The sequence below is a fragment of the Protopterus annectens genome, chromosome 2.part0, assembly GCF_019279795.1.
Source record: "Protopterus annectens isolate FY-2018-M chromosome 2.part0, PAN1.0, whole genome shotgun sequence".
Taxonomy (NCBI): Eukaryota; Metazoa; Chordata; order Ceratodontiformes; family Protopteridae; genus Protopterus; species Protopterus annectens.
The window spans coordinates 846,889,368-846,913,915 of NC_056728.1; the positions used below are offsets into that span (position 1 = coordinate 846,889,368).

General features: G+C 39.3%; 1 protein-coding gene across 2 annotated transcripts in view; it reads left to right on the plus strand.

Annotated features, from left to right (window-relative positions):
* Positions 1 to 24,548, plus strand: part of RCHY1 (ring finger and CHY zinc finger domain containing 1) — a 690,901-nt gene that overhangs the window by 439,400 nt on the left and 226,953 nt on the right. For both annotated transcript variants that reach the window (XM_044061114.1, XM_044061115.1), the window contains one exon: positions 16,642 to 16,686. In XM_044061114.1, the coding sequence (XP_043917049.1) occupies positions 16,642 to 16,686 (45 nt within the window). The remainder of the gene's footprint in view (positions 1 to 16,641; positions 16,687 to 24,548) is intronic.

Below are 24,548 nucleotides of genomic sequence, written 5' to 3' on the forward strand. Positions count from 1 at the left end.
CATTATTTCAGAAAGGGAAGGTGCCCTACATTTCTTGTCTGAGAAGGAGTTCCTAGAGGCTGCACTGAGGTCTTGGGTATTGGCATGATATTCTCACAAGATCTCAGAGGGTAGAGATTGCTGAAGCTACAAGGCACAAAACAACAAAGACTAAGCCAGTGCCAGCTTACCTATGCTGGACAGAGCCTCAGCCCCTTCTACTTCCTAGGCCATTGATAACTGTTTAATAGAGCTGGGAGAGGTTCTTCTGTCTCTCTTGAAATAGAAAATACTAGATGTAGACATTACAGAGGTGTATGAGGCCCCTTCTAAAAAGAGAGAAGGGTAGAACCTACTCCTGAGGATTTTGATTCCCGTGGTTCAGAGGCAGATGAAGTTGGCTATGCTGGATAGATTCCTTCTGACACCTGTGAGTCAGTCAGCAAAGATACTCATTCCTCTACTTTAACACCAGAGACCTTGTCATTTGAAGACACCCTTCATAGCTTGAAGGACGTTTTCCAGTGGAATACTTTGACTTCAGCAGTGTTAGAGCATACATGGGCCTCTCTGAACATAGAGCTCTAGCAGTCTCGCCAGTGCTAGATATTCTAGACGACGTTTTTGTGGCTGCTTCTGTTGTGTCTGACTCCCTTCCCCTAGTTTAAGGAAATCTTATCCCTTTTATAAAGTCAACAATGTGCACAAGTTCCTGTACAGAAACCTTTGGGCTGATCTGATGTGTCTTGATTTAAAAAAAAGGGAGGTTCATCCTCATCCAGGGACTGTATTCCCAATGGGAAGTAGAGCAAGAATGCATGGCAGATTTAAGAAAAAGATGTATACACTGGTTTGCTATAATGTAGTCTACTCACAGGGGCTTGAGTCCACCAGGGCGAGTCCCTCATTGCAAATGTTGTAATGCTGAAAACCGACATTACCGACTGTCCAAACATGTTATCATGGTAACGCTACTTTCTGGGTCCAGAGCGGTAGGGAGTTTCAAGGTTCAGTATTTGTGTCAGGTGTACTTGAATGATGAATTCCGACTTTTGTGTTTCAGAATAGCAGGACTCAACTGCTTGCGAGTCAAGTACATGATGGTAAGCTGTACACACTTGCTACACTTTCATTCAGAGCCTTAAACTCCCAAGCCCACATGCTTTCCTACCAACATTCCGTATTGAAAAAAATGAGGGCCAAAGCAGAGGGAATGCAAGAGAATAATCTGCAACTGGAGATACTTGAGTTTTGTGACCTGTCTTCTCAGGTTGCAAAGCACTCCAAAATATGTGGACATGACGGTATGATACAGCAGATACATCATGTAGATTAGTAGTTCCAGGATCTGTTAGACAGGACATGCTTGGTTGATGACAGTATCCCTTCTTGTCCATGTGAAGATGAAGCTTCAATGCCCCTTTGAATTTGGAGTTTCTATTTGAACTCCTTGCTAAAGAAGTCTTTAAGGAAACTAGTGGAGAAAGGTAAGACCATGCAGACTTTAAACAGCTTTTTTTCATCTTGAATTCAAAGTTTATCAATGATTATTCAAAAAAGGCTTGGCCTTTACATAGTAGACAGGAAAATAGCAGACTTGGCAAAAGGAAAAAAGGGCAAATATAAAAAAAAAAAAAAAAAAAAGATTGGCAGGCTAAATGGTGAGAAGAGCAGAAGTCACTAGGGCCATGACACCAAGAGATCAGCTGTGACTCTGTGTGGCTAACCCTCCACTCCCCCTTCCAAGTCCCCCAACCTCACATCCAGCGCATCCACTTATCCACCCCTTAGAAAAAAAATGGGACAAAGATCAGCCTCCTTTGTTGTATCACCAATAATTAGTGAGTGTTAAACATTCTATGAAAAGGTTGCAAACTACAGTTCCAAAAAAGCCCAAGAAGTGGAACTATTCCAACAGTACCAAAGAACCAGGTGAATCTTTTCCCTGCAGTTATTATAGAAGTGCTGCAGTCTGAGACCATAGCAAAGGTCCCAGCTGGAGAAAGAGGTTAGGGATTCTACTCAAAACTGTTTCTTTTTCGAAGGTAAGAGTATATAAAGATGCATCCTGAATCTGTCTTCCTTAAACAAGTTTATAACAGTACCAAAGTTCAGAATGCCAGCTTTCCGAAACCTGTTACTGCTCATTCCATCTCAAGCTCTAATAGTTGCTTTAGTCCTAAAAGATGCCTACCTGCACATCTCCATTGTCAAAACCACATATAGTTTTGATATTTGCAGCAGGAAGAAGACACTGCGGTTTACATCCTCACCCTTGGATAGTCTTTGCTTCCAGGGTTTTCACAAAGTGCTTGGCTTCAGTAATTGCTTATTGTAGGATTCAGATTTACACCTGTCTACATTGTTGTCTCATCCTAGTGGTCTGCCTGCTTAGATTACCAGGACATTGGAGTTTACACTGATTTCCTTCAAGAATCTCTCTCTCCCCAGCAAAAAAGCAAAGTCCAACTTGGCACCCACGAACAGCCTAGTCTTCTTGTGGGAACCACCTGGATCTTTCTCTCAAGAGGGCCTTCCTCCTGGACAGGAAAGTGAACCATCAAATACTCTGCTTCATGAAAAATTCTTCAGCAAAAGAAAATTTCAGCCAGAGAATTTGTCAGACTGTGGGCCTACATGGCCTTTGCCATTCAGTGATGCCACTACTCCACCTGCACATGAGTGAAACTATGGAGGTACTTGAAAAACACATGGTCTCAACTTGCCCAGTCAGTAGAAACCAGCATTCTCTTACTTTCTTGCATCATAAGTAGCGGTTTACAAAGTTTCCAGGCAGCGCAGTGGTGCAGCGGTTAATGCTGTTGCCTCACAGCAAGAGGTTCTCCGGTTCGATTCTCGGCTGGGGTGCCTTCTGTGTGGAGTTTGCATGTTCTCCCTGCGTTCGCGTGGGTTTCCTCTGGGTACTCCGGTTTCCTCCCACATTCTAAAAACATGCTTCTGGAGCATTTCTCCCCGGGCATCCGATGAAAACAGGATCTGTGGAACCTAGTCAGACTTTCCCGGTCAACAAATGTTAAATAAATAAAATAAAAAATAAATAATAAGGAAAGCTCATGGCAAACTCAACAGTATATCCAAAGCTGAGGAGTGCTTTTCAAAGCATGGATACAAACAATGACTCTTACCACAAGACTCCTCAGATCTAGCATGGAGGGGTGCATATAGGCACCTTTCAAATTCAGGGGACCCGGCAGACCAAGATAATAAATAAAAAATAAATAAATAAATATTAGTGATTGCCATAATCCCAACACTCAAAGCTTTCAAACATAGATTGATAGAAACTGTTCTCCAGGTAATTATAAATAACACTACAGTAATGTGGTACATAAATTAAACAAGGAGGAACTCAATTTACTTGTTATGCAAACTGGACTTGCAGATCTGGGATGTAGCTCTGGATGTAGGTATGACTTAAACTGTGATCTGCATCCCCTGTCTACAAAGTGTTTTGGCAAACAGTCTGAGCAGATCCTCACAAATGGGTGTTACACAAGGATGTCTTTATGGATCTGACAAGTTTGGTGGGTGTTCCACAAATAGACATGTTTCTTATCTCAGCAGACAACCGAGACAATTCTGCTGCAGGTCTATGACTCCCGGAACTTTGAAGATAGACCTGTCCAATCTAGAGAGAAGGCATCTGTTTCTTTATGCTTTCCTTCCGATACCTTTGATCCCTAAGGCTGTACTCAAAATAAAGGAAGAAAAGCCAAAAGTGATTCTGATAGTATCATTTTGTCCAAGGAAACACTGGATGTTCTTCATGTTTCACTGTTGCAGTCATTACATTTGGGTAATTTGCTGGCAGGTTGCCCTCATTCGGCCTGATTTGTCTTGAGTCCTGTGTCAGTTGCTGTCCCTTCTTCCATGACGTCAGGGATATAAAACATGCAGTAGATGCCATTACATCAGTCTTTCTTGCCATGCGGTGCCTGAAGTAGAAGCAGTTTGCAAGTGCCAGTCGGCCGACTCCTGAAAATTTCATTTTTGAGGTTCAGAACCAAAGTCTTCAACTTAAAGCTAAGTACCCCATTGGGGAAACTTTCTCATGCTCCTTACCGATGTCAGTAAAAGTTAATAATTACATTACTTGTGGAAAGCAAATACCTCAAAGGTTTTCATTTGTACTGTATTCCTTGTCTAGGCCCTGACCACGACGTACCTTGCTGTCAGTTTTGTGCTTTATTTAATCAGCACACTATCCATCGTCAGTACATTTTTGCCTCTAAATATTTCAGTTTTCGGTTTAATTATCCAGAAATTATGTCTGTTAGACATCCGACTACTGGAATTCCGAAAAAAAACGCAAAGAAAAAGACAGAGACAGACCGTTGAAGTCCAAAACTGCTGACAACGCTTCTCCTAAGCCGGTCGCCAGTTCGCCGGTACTCAGTGAGGTGCTTTCGCAGCCCCTGATACCCGCTACTTCTGACTCTCAGGCCTCTACTGAGACCCATTCGGAGTCTGGTATGCCGCGAGATGCTTCACCTATGGAACCCGCGGATGTCTGTACCTTGGATGGGTCTGGAGCCGCTGTGCAGGCACTGGCTTCTGAGGGTGTATTCAGGCCTACAGACTTGCATATTAAATCAACTCCACCTTCTATACTAAGGCCTAAATCTCGATCTATGTCTAAAAAAATAATGCCCAGACCACATGTTCAGGCCCCTATGCCTAAAAAACAAATGATCAAAATGGCTGAAGATCTTATTACTCTAATCAGGGGTAGTCACCCCCCCCTTCTCAGAGGCCTAGGGCTGAGCTTGACTATGAATCTTCTGATCAGGACTCTGTTTCTTCTAATTCTTCCAATGACCTGGATTTGTCCATACCTACTTATGAGGATTCTGATGCAGAGGCTTCCCCCCCGAGGGCTTTTCTTTTAGGGAAACTTTACATACCTTAAGGGAAAGTCAGGATTTTTCTGAATCTAAAAAGAGGCTTAGAGATGTCCTTCTTCTACCTCAGCATAGGCCTTTGGCTATACCTCCTGTACTAGACATTGTTGATGTGTTTTCGAAATCCAGTATGGCTCCTGATTCCCTGCCTCCGGCTCCTAGTAAACCTGACAGATACTACAGGGTTCCTGAGTCCCACAAGTTCCTTTTCAAAAATCCTGTTGTGGACCCAGGAACCATTTCTCAGGGGCCCAAGGGCATTAAGGCTTCTACTGCTATAAATACTACCCCTTCTGATAGAGACTCCAGGGCGCTGGATAGATGAGATAAAAAGGTTTATACTTTTGCAACCTTGGCAATCAGGGCTTTAAACTACCAATTTCATATGTTAAAATATCAACAGCATATTATTGGACTGCTTAAACATTAAATTATGTTGATTTCTGACTGTGTGGAAAATAAAGATTTACAGGATTTATTGCATTCTGCTGAACAAGTTGGAAAACATACTTTGCAATGTGGTTTTGATTCTTTAGAGGCCTCTTGCAGGGCTGCTGTTACTGGGTCTGTGCTTAGAAGGCATGCTTGGCTTAAGGAGCAATCTCTGCCTGATCATGTTAAAGCAAAATTGTTGGATGCTCCTTTAAATCGGGACCGCCTGTTTGGCAAGAAGGCTGAAGAAGTTCTAAAAAAGATGGAAGTTAAAGCTAAATCTATGCAAACCGTAAAAGATTTTTTACAAGTGCAACCTCCAAGATTTAGTAGGCACTGGCCTACTAAGAATTGGTCCTTTCCAGCTCCTTCCAGATCCACTCAAGCCAAACCCAGACACACCAAAAGCACCAGGTTTCAGTCCCAAGGGACTCTCAGAACTAAGCAATGGGAGGCCTCCATTTCCAAATCTGGAAATAACAGACACCCCCCTATGGTAAACATTCTCAACAACCTTCCTTTAAAATTACCAAGTACTTACTTTTTAGCTGCCCCTTTGGGGGGAAAGATTGCTCTTCATGCAAAAAACTGGGAACTCATAACCCAGGACAAATGGGTTTTAAATTTAATGTCCCAGGGATACAGATCTCATTTTCACATGTTGCCAACACCAAACGGGTGGCCAGACCTGCCCCCAAATCAGTGTCAGAGGCTCAGAAACAAGTACTTTCCCTCTTAACCATGGGAGCTATTCAACCAGTACCAGAAGAAAAGGGGCAAGGTTTCTATTCCAGCCTTTTCCTGGTACATAGAAAAGACAAATCATGGTGTCCAATTCTTGACCTGTCTACTCTAAACACCTTTCTGGACATTCCAAAATTCAAGATTCTGACTCTTCACCAGTTACTTCCTATGCTAGGCAAAGATGCCTGGTTGGCAACTCTAGATTTAAAAGAAGCTTACCTGCATGTCCCAATCAGGGAATCTTGCAGAAGATACCTACACTTCAAAGCAGGCTACTTGCATTATCAGTTCTCTGCACTGCCCTTTGGCTTGTCTACTGCACCCAGGGTATTCACAAAGTGCATGGCTCCAGTAATTGCATTTTGCAAGCAAAGAAATATTCAAATATATCCATACCCGGACGATTGTCTAATTCAGGCAGAAAACCAGGCCATACTTCTAAATCATCTGGTGTTTGCAAAAAGGGTTATAACTTGTCTAGGGTACACCATAAACAAAAAGAAATCACAACTGGTACCCTCACAACAGATTACATTTCTGGGTGCAAGCTTGAATACAACTGCCCAGATGGCTTTCCTCACACCAGAAAAGCAAATTCATTTGGTAACTTACTTCAAACAAGTGGCCACAAAAACCCTGCTATCTTCAAGGCAAATACTGCAAGCCTTTGGGGTTCATGGCCTCCTGCATTCTTCTAATTCCATATGCAAGACTGCATATGAGGAAACGTCAGTGATACTTAAAAAGTCTATGGAGTCAACATTGTCACAGCCTGGAAACGATGATTCCTATCACACCTTGCCTACGCCTGGAGTTCCTTTGGTGGGCAGAGGCCTGCCACCAAAACAAGGCACTGCCATTCACACTACCCCCTGCCGCCCAAACCCTAACTACCCCCTGCCGCCCAAACCCTAACTACAGACGTATCAGACTGTGAATGGGGGACTCACCTGGCAGGGAAGTGCATTCAGGGCAAATGGAACCCAAATCAAATGCACCTACATATCAATCAAAAAGAAATGTTAGCTGTACAGAATGCTCTGACAGCCTTCAAGGACTACATCCATCCAGGACAACTAATGGTAAAGATGGACAACACCACGGTTATGTGGTACATTAACAAGCAGGGGGGTACACATTCCTATCCCCTCTCCAGACTAGCCATGGCATTGTGGAACACTGCCTTGAGCTTCCAAGTGCAACTACAAGCTCAATTCCTGCCAGGAAAACTGAATACACTAGCAAACGGACTAAGCAGAAATCTCATGGACCCACACGAGTGGAAGCTGGAACCACAGATTTTCAACATGTTGACAGTCAGATGGGGGAGCCCAGACATAGATCTATTTGCCTCCCCCCAGAACTACCAGTTGGACAAATTTTGCACAAGGACTCCTCACAAAAAAGCCTGGAAAGTGGATGCTCTGTCCTTCAGCTGGAAAAACTTATCAGTCGATGCCTTTCCCCCTCTGCCTCTGCTCTCCAAAGTTCTGCTAAAAGTCAAACAGGACAAACCAAAAATGATTTTGATTGCTCCAGACTGGCCATGCCAACACTGGTACCCACTCCTGCGCAGTGTGTCACAAATATCTCCATGGCACCTGCCTCAGACACCTTCCTTGCTGTCTCAGCAGGACAACCAAATTCAGCACCCTCAGCTCCCAACATTGAACCTTGCAGCTTGGCTAATCACTTAAATTCACCCTTAGCATCCCTCAGCAAACCTGTGATGGATGTCATCTTGGAGGCGAGAAGACCTAGTACTAGAAAATCTTATTCTGACAAATGGAAAAGATTCTGTGCCTGGAACCAGTCTGTAGGGATGAGCACAGCAGCGCCCAATTTACCTCAGATTTTGCAATACTTAACTGAGATGCTTCACAAGTGCCTGTCTTTTTTCTCTATTAAAATCCATGCTTCAGCTATTTCAGCTCACTATAACACAGAACCACCCCTCTTTTCTTATCCCCTGCTCAAGCAGTATCTCAGAGGGGCAAAGAACTTGAGCCCACCCAGGAAAGCTCCTACCCCTGCCTGGGACCTTAGCTTTGTTTTGGAAAAGCTCACTTTACCTCCTTTTGCTGCAGATTTAAAATTTCTTTCTTGGAAAACATCCTTCCTATTAGCAATCACTTCAGCTAGAAGGATATCTGAATTACAGGCCCTTATGGCAGTGGAGCCTTTCATCATCTTTCATGCGGACAGGGTTTCTCTGAGGACCAATCCATCCTTCATGCCCAAGGTGGTTTCCAGTGTGGCCCTTAACCAGTCCATTCATTTGCCAACCTTCTATCCCAATCCTCAGAACAAAGGGGAACGGATTTTGCATTCCTTGGACGTGCACAGACAACGTAGATTCTACTTGGACAGAACTAAATTTCAAAGAAAATCTGAACAATTGCTAGTGGCATTTACTGCTGGGGCAGAGGTGAAGGCCATTTCAAAACAAACCATTTCTAAATGGATAAGCCATTGCATTCATTTCTGCTGTAAGCACCATGGAAAACCTATCCCCCAGGGGATCAGATCTCATTCCACCAGGGCTGCTTCTACTTCTGCAGCTTTTCTCAGAGGTGTTAGTTCAGTACATACTTTAACCAAGCATGATCATTTACCAATTTTCTCTAAATCCAGAGCTGGCTTTGCCACTGCTGTCTTGCAGGGCCTTATAGCTGGTTCTAATGCTGTATAAACCCATCCTCCCAACCATAGCTTTGGGAATCTACTCAAATGTAATGACTGCAACAGTGAAACATGAACATAGTTCAGTTGTGTACACTTAATGTAGATGTTCGAGTGTATTCACTGTTGCAGTTCTGGTTACCCTCCCTCCAGCCCCCTGTTTTTCTCTTACTATGCCTCTACTTTTTTTTACTATGCTTAAAAGCCTTTTTGGTGTATTTGCTTTTGGTTGGAGGTATATTTTTGTATTTTTAATTTTATTTGCTCCCCATTTGGGGAGCACCTGACATCTGGGGCAAGAAAAACTGATGTAATGGCATCAGCTGCATGTTTTATACCCCTGACGACCTGACGTCATGGAAGAAAGGACAGCAACCGACGCAGGACCCAAGACTTTGTTAATCAGGCCGACTGAGGGCAACCTCCCAGCAGATTACCCAAATGTAATGACTGCAACAGTGAATACACTCTAACATCTACATTTATGGTAAGTGTACACAGCTGTACTTTCCTCCTACTGATGAGCCTAACAAGCGGAAACTGGCAAGTACTTGCTCAGCATGTGGACCTAGTAACTCAGGACAAAATCCTTCTTACACCCAATGTGGCCAGACTAAGGCTGACAAGTTGGATGATTTTGCCCTGATTCCAGGTAGGCATAGGTCTTGAAAGGACATGCTAAAAGTAATGAGGGAGTCTAAAAACTAAAAAAAAAAAAAAAAATAAGCACTAGAAAATCCTGCTTAGCTAAATATTATTCTGTTGACAATCCAGGAACCTTTTACTCAAATAAGAATAAGGTGGATGCCAGACCTTTACACATCTAGCATTGTTTGTACAGTCATCAATTCATGCTGTTGCCTATGCTACCTGCTTAAGTATGGCTTGTACTTCAGGTCTTCAGTTAAGCAGTGCTTAAAAGGGGGCACTTCAGACTGCCTAGAGATTGTACCGCTAGGGAATCTCCATTACATCCTAGAAAAAAGAAAACCCTGGCACCCTTTGAACCAGCTGCTTCCATTGCATTCTATTTCCTTTTATGGAAGGAATGTTTTTTGTGGCTCTTAGTTCAGCTAGGAGAATTTCAGAACAGCAGGTCTTAATTTAGAACAATTTCTTAGTATTGCAGAAGAATATAGTGCACTTACTGACCCTTCAAGCCTAAAGTGGCCTCTCGAGTTGTCTGTAAGCATAAACAGAGCCCTTTACATAGCAGTCTTCTTTTCTGAGTGTTAGAACAAAGGAGAAAGGCTCACCCATTCCCTGCACAGACAGATGATATTTTACTTCCACAGAACAAAAAAAATTCATAAAGTTTTATCAGCCGTTTCTCTTCCTTGCAAAATCTAAAAAAGATACATAAGTGAACACTGTCTTTCCAAATGGCTTTACAACTGTGTCTTTTTCTGTTACTCAGCCCACAGGAAGATTATAACAGGGCTCGTCAGAGCAGGCTTTACAACTGTGTCTTTCTGTTACTCAGCCCACAGGAAGGTTATAACAGGGCTCATCAGAGCATATTCCTCTACAGACATTGCAGTTACTGTAGCCTTCAAGCCCGTCTCAGAGCAGCAACCTGGATGTTTGTCCACGCCTTAATAAATATTACAACTTGGGAGCAACTTCCAGGACAGGATTTGTCTTTAATTTGTTGTGGTTCCTTATTTCATTGCTGACTACCTCCCATACCTTCCTTACTTTGAGAGTCGTCCCAAAAGTGAGCTTTGCAACAGTTAATACTATGATGAATGTAGTGTGGCTATAGGAATGTAACAATAAATGTAGAAATTTGGGTGGAGTCACTACTGCAGTCAAGGCACTCTCCTTACATCTCCGTGTACTGTTGATTTCTTTTTTGCCCTGTGATTGGGGGGGGTGCCCTTGTTCCTTTTACACCTTTTCTCTTACCTTCTTAGCAGGCACCCTCTCCCTCCTTTGTCTGTTTTTATTTGATGAAGAGAGAGAGAGAGCATTTTGGGGACATTTGAGGTTGGCCTGGAGTACACTAAACTATTCCATCTATCCCACTGTAACTTTGAAGTTAAAGTCTTCTACCTAGTTTGTGGGCTGGGGCAACAAGGATCAGAAGATGGCATCAGCTAGTGCACCTGAAATACCACTGACATCCTTGTGTGTTTGTGGGAGGGCCTCAGCCGAAGCCCTGAAGAAAGGTGAAGCCATGGAAGATGGGATGGTCAGTCTGGCTGCTGGCATGCAGGATGTCTCAGAAGTGAGGACTACAACAGTTAATCTGTATGAACATCTACATTTATGGTAAGTTCTTAACACAATTGTACTTTATGGAGGTAGTGAATATTTAAGGAAAGATTGTGACCTTTATGTCCTCTTCATAAGGCAGTCTTCTCTATGGCCTGCACAAAGGTTCGTAAAATCTATTGCAAGACCATGAGGGTTTTACAAACTAAGAATCAAGGACAAAGCTTGTAACTTTTTAAAAAAAAAAAACCCAAAAAACAAAGAGAAAGCAAAGATGGAGTGGGCTTATCCTCCTTTTAGCCCTATGTCAGTCCAGTGTTCAGAAAAAGGAGTTTAGCTGCCTCTCGTAATGTCTGGAGAGCTCGAAGTCTGGCAAGAAAAAATGGACTTCCAGCAACATTTTTCCCATGGATAAGGATATCCAGTTGTAGTAGAATATCTAGTGTTAAACGGAATGTACTCGCACAACTATACTGTTCTTTAGTATTAACAGCTGTGTCATTAGTTCAGGTGGCTGGAGCTAGTACAACAAGTATATAAGTTCTATAATGTACTTCGGCTGCACCATCCATTTGTATGGGTATTGAGATGCTGTTTTTATGGTGTTTTCCTGGCATATTGTCTTCAGATTTAATGGACAAAGTGGTTAAATATGCAATGTTCGCACATGGCCTTGATCCTGTAACTGCTCCCATTTCAAGGTTTTATAGCACCATACTTTTTGGATTTGAAACACTTCTCTGTAAAGTTTCTTCTGCTTTGAGCAGCTAATGTTTATATCCACGTGGGAACCCTCTTCTCTTTGTTTCCATGTAGCTCACCAGTGCATAGAATGTAAAACATAAAAGATTACCATGTCATGGAGGCTAGAGTTGGAATAGAGCAAGAAGGGTGTTGTATTTTTCTTGCTTTCTCTGTTTTGTGTGTGTGAGAGATCTCAGAGTTTGGTGGGGGCCAGGAGGGCGGGGGGTGTATGTGCTAATATGCATGTATGTATATATTATTTCTCATTTAAATAAATAAATATATATATATAAAATATATATATATATATATATATATATATATATATATATGTGTGTATATATGTGTATATATATATATATATATATATATATATATATATATATATATATATATATATATGGGATCCGTACTATTGAGCGAACGGCCGTTTCACCAAAAGTGAAACGGCCGAGCACACTGTCGCAAAAGTGCTTTTCACCGAAAAAGCACTTTTGCTTAAGTGTGGTTAAGTAAGGGTGAAAATGTGGGGAGATGGCTGTTTTTGAGATTGTAGCACAGTGGGGGTAAGGGAATATTCTCTTTTGCTCATTGTAGTGCGATCTCGGAGTGAGAATATAAAAGTAGGGGTGTGGGGGGGAGTGCAGGGGGCTTGCTCCCCTGTGTAAATGTGAGTTATGTGCTTTTTTAATTTTGTTATTTTTTAGATTTTTTTAACACACCTTAGTGAAAGTGATTTTTCAGTGAAAATCACTTTTGCTAAAGTGTGTTCGGCTGAAGTGGTTTTGGCTGTTTGAGCTTTGGCTCAATAGTATGAGATCCATATATATATATATATATATATATATATATATATATATATATATATATATATATATATATATATATATATATATATATATGTGTATATATATATATATATATATATATATATATATATATATATATATATGTGTGTGTGTGTGTGTGTGTGTGTGTGCACACTCAAAATGTGTAGTTCAGTGGTGTGGGGGTCTTATTCCAATATTGTAAGAATGCAGTATTGCAGGGTGTCTAGCCCCTACAAAAAAGTTTGTGTTTTGTGATCTTTGGAGTGTTACTGTTTTGGCTAGTGATCTCCAAAGGTTTTACGTGTTTTAGGACTGAGCGGTATGCAATTATTCATAGTCAACCCAGTCCTTGTGAAAGTATACAGATACCTTCGCTATCACACTTGATCCCATCTGTATCTCCAACTTGCATGCCTGTAACTTTACATTTTGTTGGTGAGAAAACTAAAAGCAAAGGTTGATGCCTGTTGAAGGATACCTTCTCTTGCTTCACAAAGCTGTTTTGTGACTTTTGCACTGAATTTGAACTGCAGACCTCAGAAATTAGCATACCCAATGGGCAGATAATTTATATCAGGGTGCCAGATCAGTTTTTCAGAATGCTGGTGAAATGACCAATGTGCCATCCACTTATGAGTTAGTATGGTCTGCATTGGTTACCGTGGTAGTTAATTTTTCTTGAATATTATAAACAAAGGCTGCAGCTGTCTGCCATGATTTGTCTTTTCACTTTGTAGAATGGCCATTGTAGCCAGTATTTTTATGGTCTTAATACTTTTAAATGTTGATAGTTAAACAGATGACCACAGTTTTCTAACCTTCCTCATTTAGCTGGTAAGCAAAATGCAGTGCCCATTTTGTCAAGCTGTGCTGCCAAGTGTACAACTTCACACATCTGTTTTCCTCTGCTGAAGTGGGTGCACACTTTACTTAGCAATGTGCTTCCTTATTCGCAGTAGATAAAGGATATAATGCATTGATGTGGCATAATCAGTGCTCCTCAGAGAGATGAGGGTACTAACATTGGACAATCACTTCGCTGCCCTACAGATATCTCCTTTGGTACCTTTGCTGCTAATTGAATCTGGGGTGTCTGAAGTATAGTCACTGCTTCATCCCTGTCTTGGAAGTCACTTATTGCATGAGCTTCTTACATGTATCAGTTATTTGTTTACAACAAACAACCCCTGTCCTGACACTAGCAAATCTGACCTTGAAATTGCCTCTCTCTTCAATTCCTTCTTCACCTCTTCCATCACTGAGCTAACCAAGACTTTTACCAACAGTAACCCTCCTCCCCTCCCTGCTCAATCTTCCCTTCCCCTCTCCCCCCTTCTTTCGAACTCAAACCTGTATCCACCAATCTAGTAAAGAAACTTCTCCATAAACTAAAGCCTTGCTCCAATGCCCCTGACAGCATTCCGTCCTCCTTCCTAAAAATAGCCTCAGACGCTATTGCTCTGCCTGTCAGCATCCTAATTAATAGATCACTACTTGAATCTTATGTATCCAAACTATGGCGTACTGCATTTATTCTTCCACTCCACAAGGGTGACAAAAACTGTAATGTCTTCAGTTTCCGCCCCAAAGCCATCCTCTCCCCTATCTCCAAATTAGTTGAAAAATGCATCCACCTGCAGCTCTTGCCATTCCTTACCAAACACCAACTACTCTCTCCTACCCAACACGGCTTCCGCCCAGGACATAGTACTAACTCCGCCCTTCTCTCCTTCTTACACTCTGTCACTTCAGCACGTGACTCCGGTAATATGGTATCCTCTGTTCTGCTGGACTTATCCAAAGCTTTTGACACCATCTCCCGTACCCACCTTCTAAACCATCTCTCTAATCTCAACCTTTGCCAAAAAACTCTTTCCTGGTTCTCCAGCTATCTTTCAAACAGGTCCCAAGCTGTGAAATGAGGCCAAGCCACCTCTGCTTTCCTTCCTACCCCCACTGGAGTACCCCAAAGTTCCATACTTGGCCCGTTACTATTCAATATCTTTATTAATGACGTCCACAAAGCCATTCCTAACACCAATATTGTGCAATACGCTGACGATTCCACTTTGATCTGCTGCGCCTCTAACCTAACAGAGCTCCAAGCTCTGACACAAAGTGCCTTCTCAACCAATGAAAACTGGATGCTCCAAAACCACTTCTCACTAAATGCAACAAAACTAAGATTCTTCTTTTCTCCCCCTCAAAATCCTCCATTCGTGATAAAAACTAATTTCAAATTACCAGCCTTAACAACACTATCAAGATCGTACCCCCCGCCAAACTTGGTGTCACGATTGATGATCAACTAAAATTTAATACCCATATCCAGCTAAACATCAAGAAAAAACACATACCAGACTAACTCTTGCCTCTACCTACCTTCTTCCCTCTCTACTGTATGGCGCTCCTCTGCTCACTAATTTATCATCCACACTTCCCTCCATACTGGAACAATGTTACAACAAAATCTTCAGATTTGCCACCAATGCCAAATCCTCCTCTCATCACTGCACCTCCCTTCACTCTTTAAACTGGCTTGAACTCCCCAATCAACTTGACTTTCTCCAAATCACTAAAGCCCACAAATTATTGTTCCAACCCACTAACTGCCCTGCTCTTTCTAATATACTACAACCTTATAGATCCCTTAGATCTTCTCACCAAAACCTGATCACCATTCAAAAACCCAAGCGCCCAGCTAGTCAGCTTCTCTTATCCTTTACCTTAGCTAAAAAATGGAATGCCTTGCCCTCCACACTAAGGACCTGTAACAACCTTAATAACTTTAAAACCCAACTTCATTCCTACCTCTATCTAAACAGGAAATGCAACTGCACTCTTCAGCCCATACCTCTAAAGCTCTCTTCCCCCTTCACTGGCTAACCTCATTACCTTCCTAACCTCACTCTTAAATGTAGACAGCATAGGTAACTAAATAGTAAAATCTAGTTTTATGCTATATACCTTTTTTTTTTCCTCCTGAACAAAATAGAAATTGTTTGTGTTTATTCTTTTTTGTAGCAACCTGTTTGTAATGCATACTGTCTTTGAATTTCATGTAAATAAACTTTGTTTCTGTGGAGCTTTTCTCCCCGGGCCTCCATTGAAAACCGGCCCCCAAACCCAGTGGACCTCCCCAGTAATCAAACTGGAATAAATAAATAAATAAATACATTTGCTTTGTGGTTGAAAAAAGCTGTTGATGTTATTTTCTGTCACTTAGTAAATGTTTAGAAGTGCATAGAGTGAGTATTTGTGTTTTCATTTGTTATAAGTTATTTAGATTATACTATATAGCTTGCTGAGACATACGTTGGATTTTGCATATTTCCTATATTTAAAAAAGTAGCTCTTTAGCGGGGCTGTTCTTTTGTACACCTAGGTAAAACTGAATTTTCTGGAATGCATGCTAATGCAACAGTTACAGACATTAGCAATGTGGAGCTGGTAGATTTCATGACAGCACTATGATATATGATTCCAGTGCATACCTCGTGTTGCTACATAGAACTCAAATAACTTCTCTTCTACAGGTCAGTTTGCAGTTTTGACCACAAGCATGACTTAAGAGTATGGTCAGTGTGATGAGGAATTATCACCTGCTTACCCAGTCTGTAGCAAGCTCCTAACTGAAAATAAGGATTAGGGGTGCAGCCCTCTCTGTGGGGAGTGTGGAGAGGTCCCTCCCGCAAAGTAAACTTATTTTGGTGTTTGCTATCTTTGGTTTAAGGTATAGTTTTTGATTTCTTCTTCTTCTAGTAATTTCTTCTTTGCTGTTTCTGATTTTCAGGTTTTCCTGTTTGAGAATGTTACATTCAGTTATAGTGTTGTCAGTCATTTGTTCATTTGTCTTAACCTTTGAAAAGCCTGATCAGTATACAAATGCGTGAACAAACAAGTACAATCTGAAGTGCAAGTCTTGGACTATTGTAAGGATACGGTGCTGTTAGAATGGTAGCATTACTTTAGTAGTAGCTGAATTAAATATCTCTGGCATCACACACAGTGGTGACAGTAACAGTTATTTTTTGTATCGAGCACTGCCAAAAGATTTGGAGATTAAGCTTTTTTTTGTGTTTTGTTTACAGTGTGTTGAAAATGTGTCAAGGCAAAACTGTCCAGTATGCATGGAGGTAAGTTTTAAATATTCATTCTGACCATCAGCAAATTTTAAATTTTTCATCCCTTCCACCTACCCTTTATACTAGTTAAAATTCGAGGGTTAATATAGCAATGTGTGCCTGATGCCATTCAGTTTTGTAACTACAGCAACTCTGATATGACTGTATTTCAATAGTAATGCCTAGCTACACTGCTAAATTTGTATCTGAATTGCCCCAGCTACAGCTCGCATGAAAAATTAAGTTTACACTTTCCGCAAAAAACTCACACAGGTAACTTGTACAACTTACGCTGTTGCAAAAGGTATGAAATATTTTGCGAACCTGAATACTCTGCCCAGAAAAGTTAGATCTGGCTTCAAAGACCTTTGTGGGAGGGTGGGAGCAGGCTGGTGGCACATAGCTGTCCCTGTCGTCTCTGAGTCTGCATTTTTTTCTGGAAGTTACTGTATTCAGAGGTGGATGTTTGCCTGTAGTAATATATGTTCATTAAGTTTAGGGAATACAAGACAAATGAAGCCTAGTGGCCATTTATACCTTGCCAGTACCTACCCTTAAACCTTACTTCCTCTCTCAAGGAGGGCTGTGCTAATTAAGCCAGGGAGTGAATTTGTGAATACCTGTCCAGTCATCTCATTCCAATTTGAAGGAATATAATGCATCACAGTGTGTAATTTGCAGTGGAAGTCTGTTACAGATTTCTGGAAGATGGTGTATAATGAATCTCTCTCTCTCTATCCCCTCTCTCTCTCTGCCATGTTCTATTTATTTGCTTGTATAGGTTTAGATCTCTGGTCCTAGTTTTAGTGGGATTGTTTGACCGATGGAGTTGCAAGAAATCCTGGACTTCTGGATCCTTAATGGGATGAAAGGCACAGATCACCCTCGGGAGTCTGTAGGACATTGAATAAAGGGCAGTGCTTCCAATGTTTTCTGGTAGCTTAGGGTTCTTAAACCATTGATCTTTTTAGTTAATAACCTTTGAGGTCTTTCCAGTTGTTTGATATGTCTGTTGAGGCACATCCCAAAAGTTGAGCTGTATTTATGACTAGCCTTTTCCAGAATATAAGGAGGCAATGACTTATTTAGATCTGGACAGTATTCCTTTTGGGAGTAGAAGAACTTCCTGACCACTATAGCAACTTAATTCCCTCTGAAAACTTAATTTTAAGATGCAAATGCACTGTGCTGTTACTCTGATGCTTACTGTGATGGATTTGAAGTCTTCTTAAGACACTTAAGTCTTGCTGGCTGGATTCTGCTGAAATCAAAGTCTGGTTATAGTTGCATTCACAGTATATTGCATACAGAAACTTGCAGAATATACACTGATGAGAGAATATACTTTGCAGCACCTGTCTTTAAGAGCAGTAACCAATAACTTGTATAATAAACCACATGTACTTCTGTTACAGCTTCAGAAAATGTTCTACTTTACTTCTCATATAGTACAGGTGATGAGAGCTATAACATTTACAAAGTTACTTTCAACCTTAGTATATTGTTGAGCATAATCTTACAGTTCCCTCTTTATTTTAAAACATACTCAAAAACACTTTATACTGATATGTATTTTGATCACATTATATAGAAAATTAAGAAACAATCTTTAGTCTTCTTTTGATACACAAGTCAAAATATATATATATATTTTTTTATTTAGTTTAACTTTTAGCATAATGTCTATAGTCTATATTTTTAATACTATATTTTTTCTTTTAATCAATGCTACCTCTGTACTGTTATTATACATGTCTTTGTTATATATTGTTAACTTTGTTACTGTTCATGCTTGGAGCTTTTCTCCCCAGGCCTGTACTGAAAATGGACATATATCCAGTTAGACTAGCCCGGTCAATAAATGTAAAATAAATAAATAAATAAATAAAATGCAATTTTACATAGTTAATACAATTATATCAAGTATCACTACTAAAATTGAATGTATTTAACAACTTTTTCTTTTACAGACCAGTCTGTGAAAATATTTTATCAGTTATGAGCTGTCTGCTTTAGTTTTATTTTTTAACTTGATTAATTTATTCTTTTGCAATCACAGTATTTAATTTATGACTTAGAACTCTTTTATTAACTATTTGCACCTGTTGAATTAACTCTCTACTTTTATTGATTATTTTATATCAAAAGATTAGAGATAGACTAATATCTATAAGAGACAAGAATTATGTGTTACTCCAAGCATTTATACACTGCTGAAAATATACAGTTTCAATGTCATTTTAACCATAATATTGTGGTCATGTCTCTGAACTGTCCATTAACATCTTGGTAAAGTACTGGACTGGACTTTAATAATTGCGTTCAAATATTTATTATTTTAGTATATTTAATACTTGAGTATTTAAAAAAAACATGATTTATACACTAAAGAATGCTATGTACATATTAGTCCAGTAGCTGTATGAGTACAATATTTAATATAATTTTCCTCTAACTGTGGGGTAACCAATACTAGTACAGATAAAATGATGGTCCAAAAACCAGTAATAACACTCCAACTTAAAACCAGTGATAATATTACAACTTGGACAAATTACTACTAGACATTAATTTCATTTGTACTGAATTCTTTACATAAAGAGACTGTAAAGTACATTTAGTCCAATCTTAAAAATTTAGTAACATTAACATCAAGCAAAATCTTGGAAAATTCTTATATCTCTTTAGAAGTATCTAGTGGAATTGCCACCAGAGGCAGCTACATACCCAGAAATTGGAAACATTTATGCTTTTTGCATACCAACATTGTCTTGTCAAAAATATATTAAAAATAGTGACCATCCTTGCTCAGTTTTTACATATCTTTACTTTTTCTTGTGTAGCTTTAATAAAGCAATTTTAAGCTATCTCTTGTATAGTTTTACAGTTTAACAGGTTGTAAATACAATTTAATACAAAATAAACAATACAATAATAACTAGAATTATAGCTATTAGCAACTTGTAAAATATCTTATCCTGTCAGGTTTAATCTGTTTACCAATATTTCTAATGCACTAATACCTGTTTTTTTCCCTCCCCCTTGAAAGAGTATTGTCAAGAAGGAATGAGATATTTCTTCCTGTAGCTTTTTTTTTTTTTTTTACCCTTTTGCAATACGGCTCACACAGTCAGTGTAAAACTGAGAAAGTACCCCTCCCCTTGTAGTATTCCACTATTGTTTATTTGCTTTATGCTGTGAGAATAAAATGTATACCAGCCCAACACTTTGGTTATACATTTGCTTTATTAGATTATTAAACTACAGACCTTTGTCTGATTTGATCATCTTTTCTGTTGCCTTTGCTGTCTACTTCTAATAGTAGTTATTTGTACCTTCCTGTATAATTGATTTGAACTGTATGTATACTATAACCCATCTGCTGGCTATACTTGATGTAACTGAGTTTTTTTTTACTTTTATCAGTGACATAAATGCATAATTGTGATTTTATTACAATTACCAAATGTTGCATGTGAACATTTTAACAATTATGTTTAATAACAATAAGTTTTTAGAAAAACTCAAGCCACTTGTCTGGCAATCAGTCAGTCTTGTTTCTTATCTGCTCAACATTTCCTGTAACTATTCATCCAGTCTAGGAAGGTCTGAGCTCACATTTCAGTATTTTTTATTTATTTAACTGCTCTGCCATTCATTTTAGAAAGACTGTTTGACTAATACCATCCGTGATTTTATTTCTTTTTAAAATTCAGAACTTTAACTGTTTGGTGTGGTGTTACTATACAGTTGTAAAAAATGTGAAAAATAAATAGATATTAGCTTAACTAACATGTTAATGTTTACATTATTTATATTTGCTGTTGTCTGCTTGTTATTCTTGTGCATTGTATAAAAAATACATGTATGTCAGTCTTGTGACTTTAAATCTTTATACAAGCATGTCAGTGTTGTGACTTTAAATCTTTACTCTTATTAACTATTTTTATTTAATTTTTATATACTAGAACTGTTTTGTTTACCTTTTGACCATGCTATGAGAATGACAGTCATACGCTCTACTTTACTGTAGTACTGATAAATATCTTGCTTTAATTGAATTGATTAAACAGTTGAGAGTGATTTGTATTTTACCATCCTACCATGTATGCTCAACCATTTTCAAAACACAAACATATCTCTTTTGCACAGATCAGCTGTAGTTTCCTGCTCTTTCCCAATGTATGTAGGAAGTCGGTCCTTGTCAGTTCAGCTAATCTATTTTCATTATCTTGCAACTGCTGTTGAGGAGTTTCCTGTAATGTTGCATGGTCTTTCTGACATTCTTTAGTAAGCTGTTCTGCTGAATTTAAAACTCCTATGCACTTTTGAAAAAATGTTTGTATAACTTGTCTAAACTTCCTGAAGTCATTGTGTCTGTCTCTTAGAAGTTTATTACATTCTTTAGTAAAAAATGTACTAGAGGTCCTGTCAGTAACTCATTTGACTCATGTTGTAACTCTGAAATAAACCTTTTACATGTGGTGACAGGACATAACTGTGCAACATCTGAATATAATGGAAATTCTTTAGCCTTAGTTAATTCTGTATCATGAACAGATCTTTCTTCACAGTCTGTTGTGTTAGCAATATCATGCAATACTTTTTTATGGCATAATACACAAAATGCAGTTTTTGTTGATTGACATAATAAATATTTGCAATACTCCACATGGTTTTCTTTGAGATACCAGTCAAATATTGTAATACATTTGCATAATTCATTACTATCAACCTGCCCTAATAAGGTTTTACTTTACTATTGTGCTGTGTATACCAACATTGCAATTTACTTAATATCCATACTGTCTAATAACATCCAAACTGTCTGATAATATGCAAACTGTCTAATAGCATCCCTACTAAAAATGTGACACAGAAAAAAGTCTTACCAGTTAGCAAGAAAACAGGTGATCAGGCTGTTGTTGCTGATGGTTGGAAATTTTTCAAAGTCACTTGAGAAGCTGGTGAAGCACAACAGGCAGCAGACTGCTGTGAAAGTAGATATCCACCTTTTCTTGGAGAATTTATGGCACTGCGACTTTCCTGAACTAGTCTCACTGGATTTAGACGTCTAAAAAAACTTTACTGCTGCAAGCTGCATAAACTGGAATACTTTTGCTTAGGATTTACACATACATACAACTGTTAATTACTGCAATTTGACTGAAGTAACCCTCTGCAGGGCTTAACCTTCCCTCTGTGTTCGAATGCAAGTAGGCTCGCCATTGAAAACTTAATTTTAAGGTGAAAATGCACTGTGCTTGTTACTCTGATGCTTACTGTGATGGATTTGAAGTCTTCTTAAGACACTTAGTCTTGCTGGCTAGATTAAGTCTGGTTATAGTTGCATTCACAGTCTGTTGCATACAGAAACTTGCAGAATATACACTGATAAAAGAATATACTTTGCAGCACCTGTCTTTAAGAACAGTAACCAATAACTTTTATAATAAATCACACGTACTTCTGTTACAGCTTCAGAAAATGTTCTACTTTACTTCTCATATAGTACTGATGATGTGAGAGATATAACATTTACCTCAGGACAAATGTGTCCCTACCAAAACTCCTAACATAACTGGATTTAATACAGACTTTATATATACTTTTAGTTAAACACACACCCTCTTGCTTTTGGAAAGATACTGCCTTGACGATGCAAATGCTGATACATCTGTTCTTGTGCAAATGCTGATAAGTAAACTGTCTTCAAGGAAACACCTTGTGGATTAGAAAAGCATATTCTTAAACTTTTTTAGAAAAACATGTCCTGTTGTCAGTTCTTTAAAGAAAACAAATTACATTCTTGTCATGTCTGTAAGAAGTCAGCTTTCTTGATGTGTGTGTAATACACTCATAAGCAAGTTCCTTATTTTTTTAAGCCTCAGTCATTTAGTATGGATGCTAATCACATATTATTAAACTCTGTTTCTACATTTAAGCAAGCCTTATCTTATTCCTTATTTATGTTGCATATTTGTAGCAATGTTACTGTCAACCTTAGTATATTGTTGAGCATAATCATACACCCTCTTTGATCATCATCAACCCATGATGTGGGTCATATCCCTTACCACTAACCAACTTTCAAAGATTTTACAGCACCTTCCACATGCTCTGTCAGGAGCTTGAGTAACACTCCAGATAATGACAGAGCAACAATTTCTTCAGAACTTGTTTACTGCAGAAGACCACTACTTCAGTGGGTGCCATGGAACTGTTGGTCAGCTAGTGGTTTATCAAGACTGGGCAGATAAGTTCCCTGTTGGGGAAAACTTCCACTAAAATAATTTTTCTGATGAAAACTTATTTTTTTCTTACTGAAATGTTGTGGTTTCCAGAAAACTGTATATTTTTGGGACTGCTATTGCATGTCTAAAGGAGTTTGATTGTAAATGCTTTTGTGAACTTTCTATGTAAAATCTATTTTTTGATCTAACTTGTAGGTTTATGCATTAAGGGCAGGATATTGTGCTTATGGAAGACTGTTAACTCTTTGCTTACCTCAGTACCACTTGAGCTCTACTTTACCCTTAACCAAATTGTCCAGATTCCTTTATCTGTCTTCAAGGTCTCATTCAGAGCTAGCCTATGGAACAGCTACTAGCCTCTGTGGTTTTACCTTCTCCTATCCAGAAGATGATAAAGGTTGTTAGGGAATCATTTGATGTTAGGCTGGCTCTTGTTGTGCCTTACCCGCTGGTGGGTGACTCAGCTCTGGCCACTTTTGAGTTCTGCAAACCTCTCATCTTTTTCCCTTGGTCCCTCTGGTGTTGCACCTACAGGTGCCAAGGACCAGGAGATAGCCTTGTCCTCTGCAGCTGTTAATGCTCTGGGTGAGCATGGGAAGAGCCACTCTTAAATCTCTCAGGGGAAGGTGTATGTGAAGATTCTTCACTCCGCTGGGATAGGTAATCTTAGTCTTGGATAAGTATGCCTTCTGTGAGTGAGACATTTTATCATGTAGTTTCCTAGGAACTGTGAACATTGAGAAAATATTGCCTTCTCCTGTTTCTAGTTCCATGGAAAGGGGAAAATTTGCTTAGATTTGTTAAGGAGCTAATCCCTTTTTTTTTCCTGGCACAGTTGTTCTTCAGGCAATACTAGAAAGAGTTATCTCTCTTTCTGACTGTGATTTTCAGTCAATGGAGAAGGCATTCCAGGGGGTTGGTTGTATTTCAGAAATTTCTTCTTTAGCTTCATAGTCTGATTCTGAGAGAAGTATGGCTTCAGATTTCCCTCTTGAAAATGCATCTTCTTCTGCGATAAGTTCTTTAATTGGAAGCAGAGTAACATTTCTGCATATAAAATGCATTATGATTTGCTACAGTTGGATACACAATTTACAGTCATTCTCCTGTTTTGTCTGTTTTAGAAAATGTTTTTCTCACTGCTTTTTGTTTGCGTAATAGTCAGCCTCCTTCCCCTGGGTAACAAAAATGGTAAAGCTTTTGACAAGTTGGAGAAGAAAGTGTACTTTTCTGCTACACTTCCTGTTACTGTTTAATGATTTTAAGCTGCCTGGCACATGTTGACATATTTATTTTTATGTTTTGAAAATATGCAAAAGTTAATTATTAACCTTCTGAGGTAAAAATAAAATTCCTTGAATGCCTCACTAACCTCTGCTTCTCATGTTTCTAAACAGAATTTTAAGGGTAATTATGATGCTGCTTATTCTTTCTCCAGGGTTGTTGCTTCTGCGTCAGTAATGAGATACTTGGCTTGGTTTCATTCTCAACACCTTCCTGAAGATGGCAAAGTTGAAGTTTTAAATTTTCTTTCAGATTAGGGTGTTATGTTTTGACCTTTCTGCAGCTGAGGTACTCAAGAATTGTGATGAAAGGGGAATGTTTATGTCAGGGGGGACT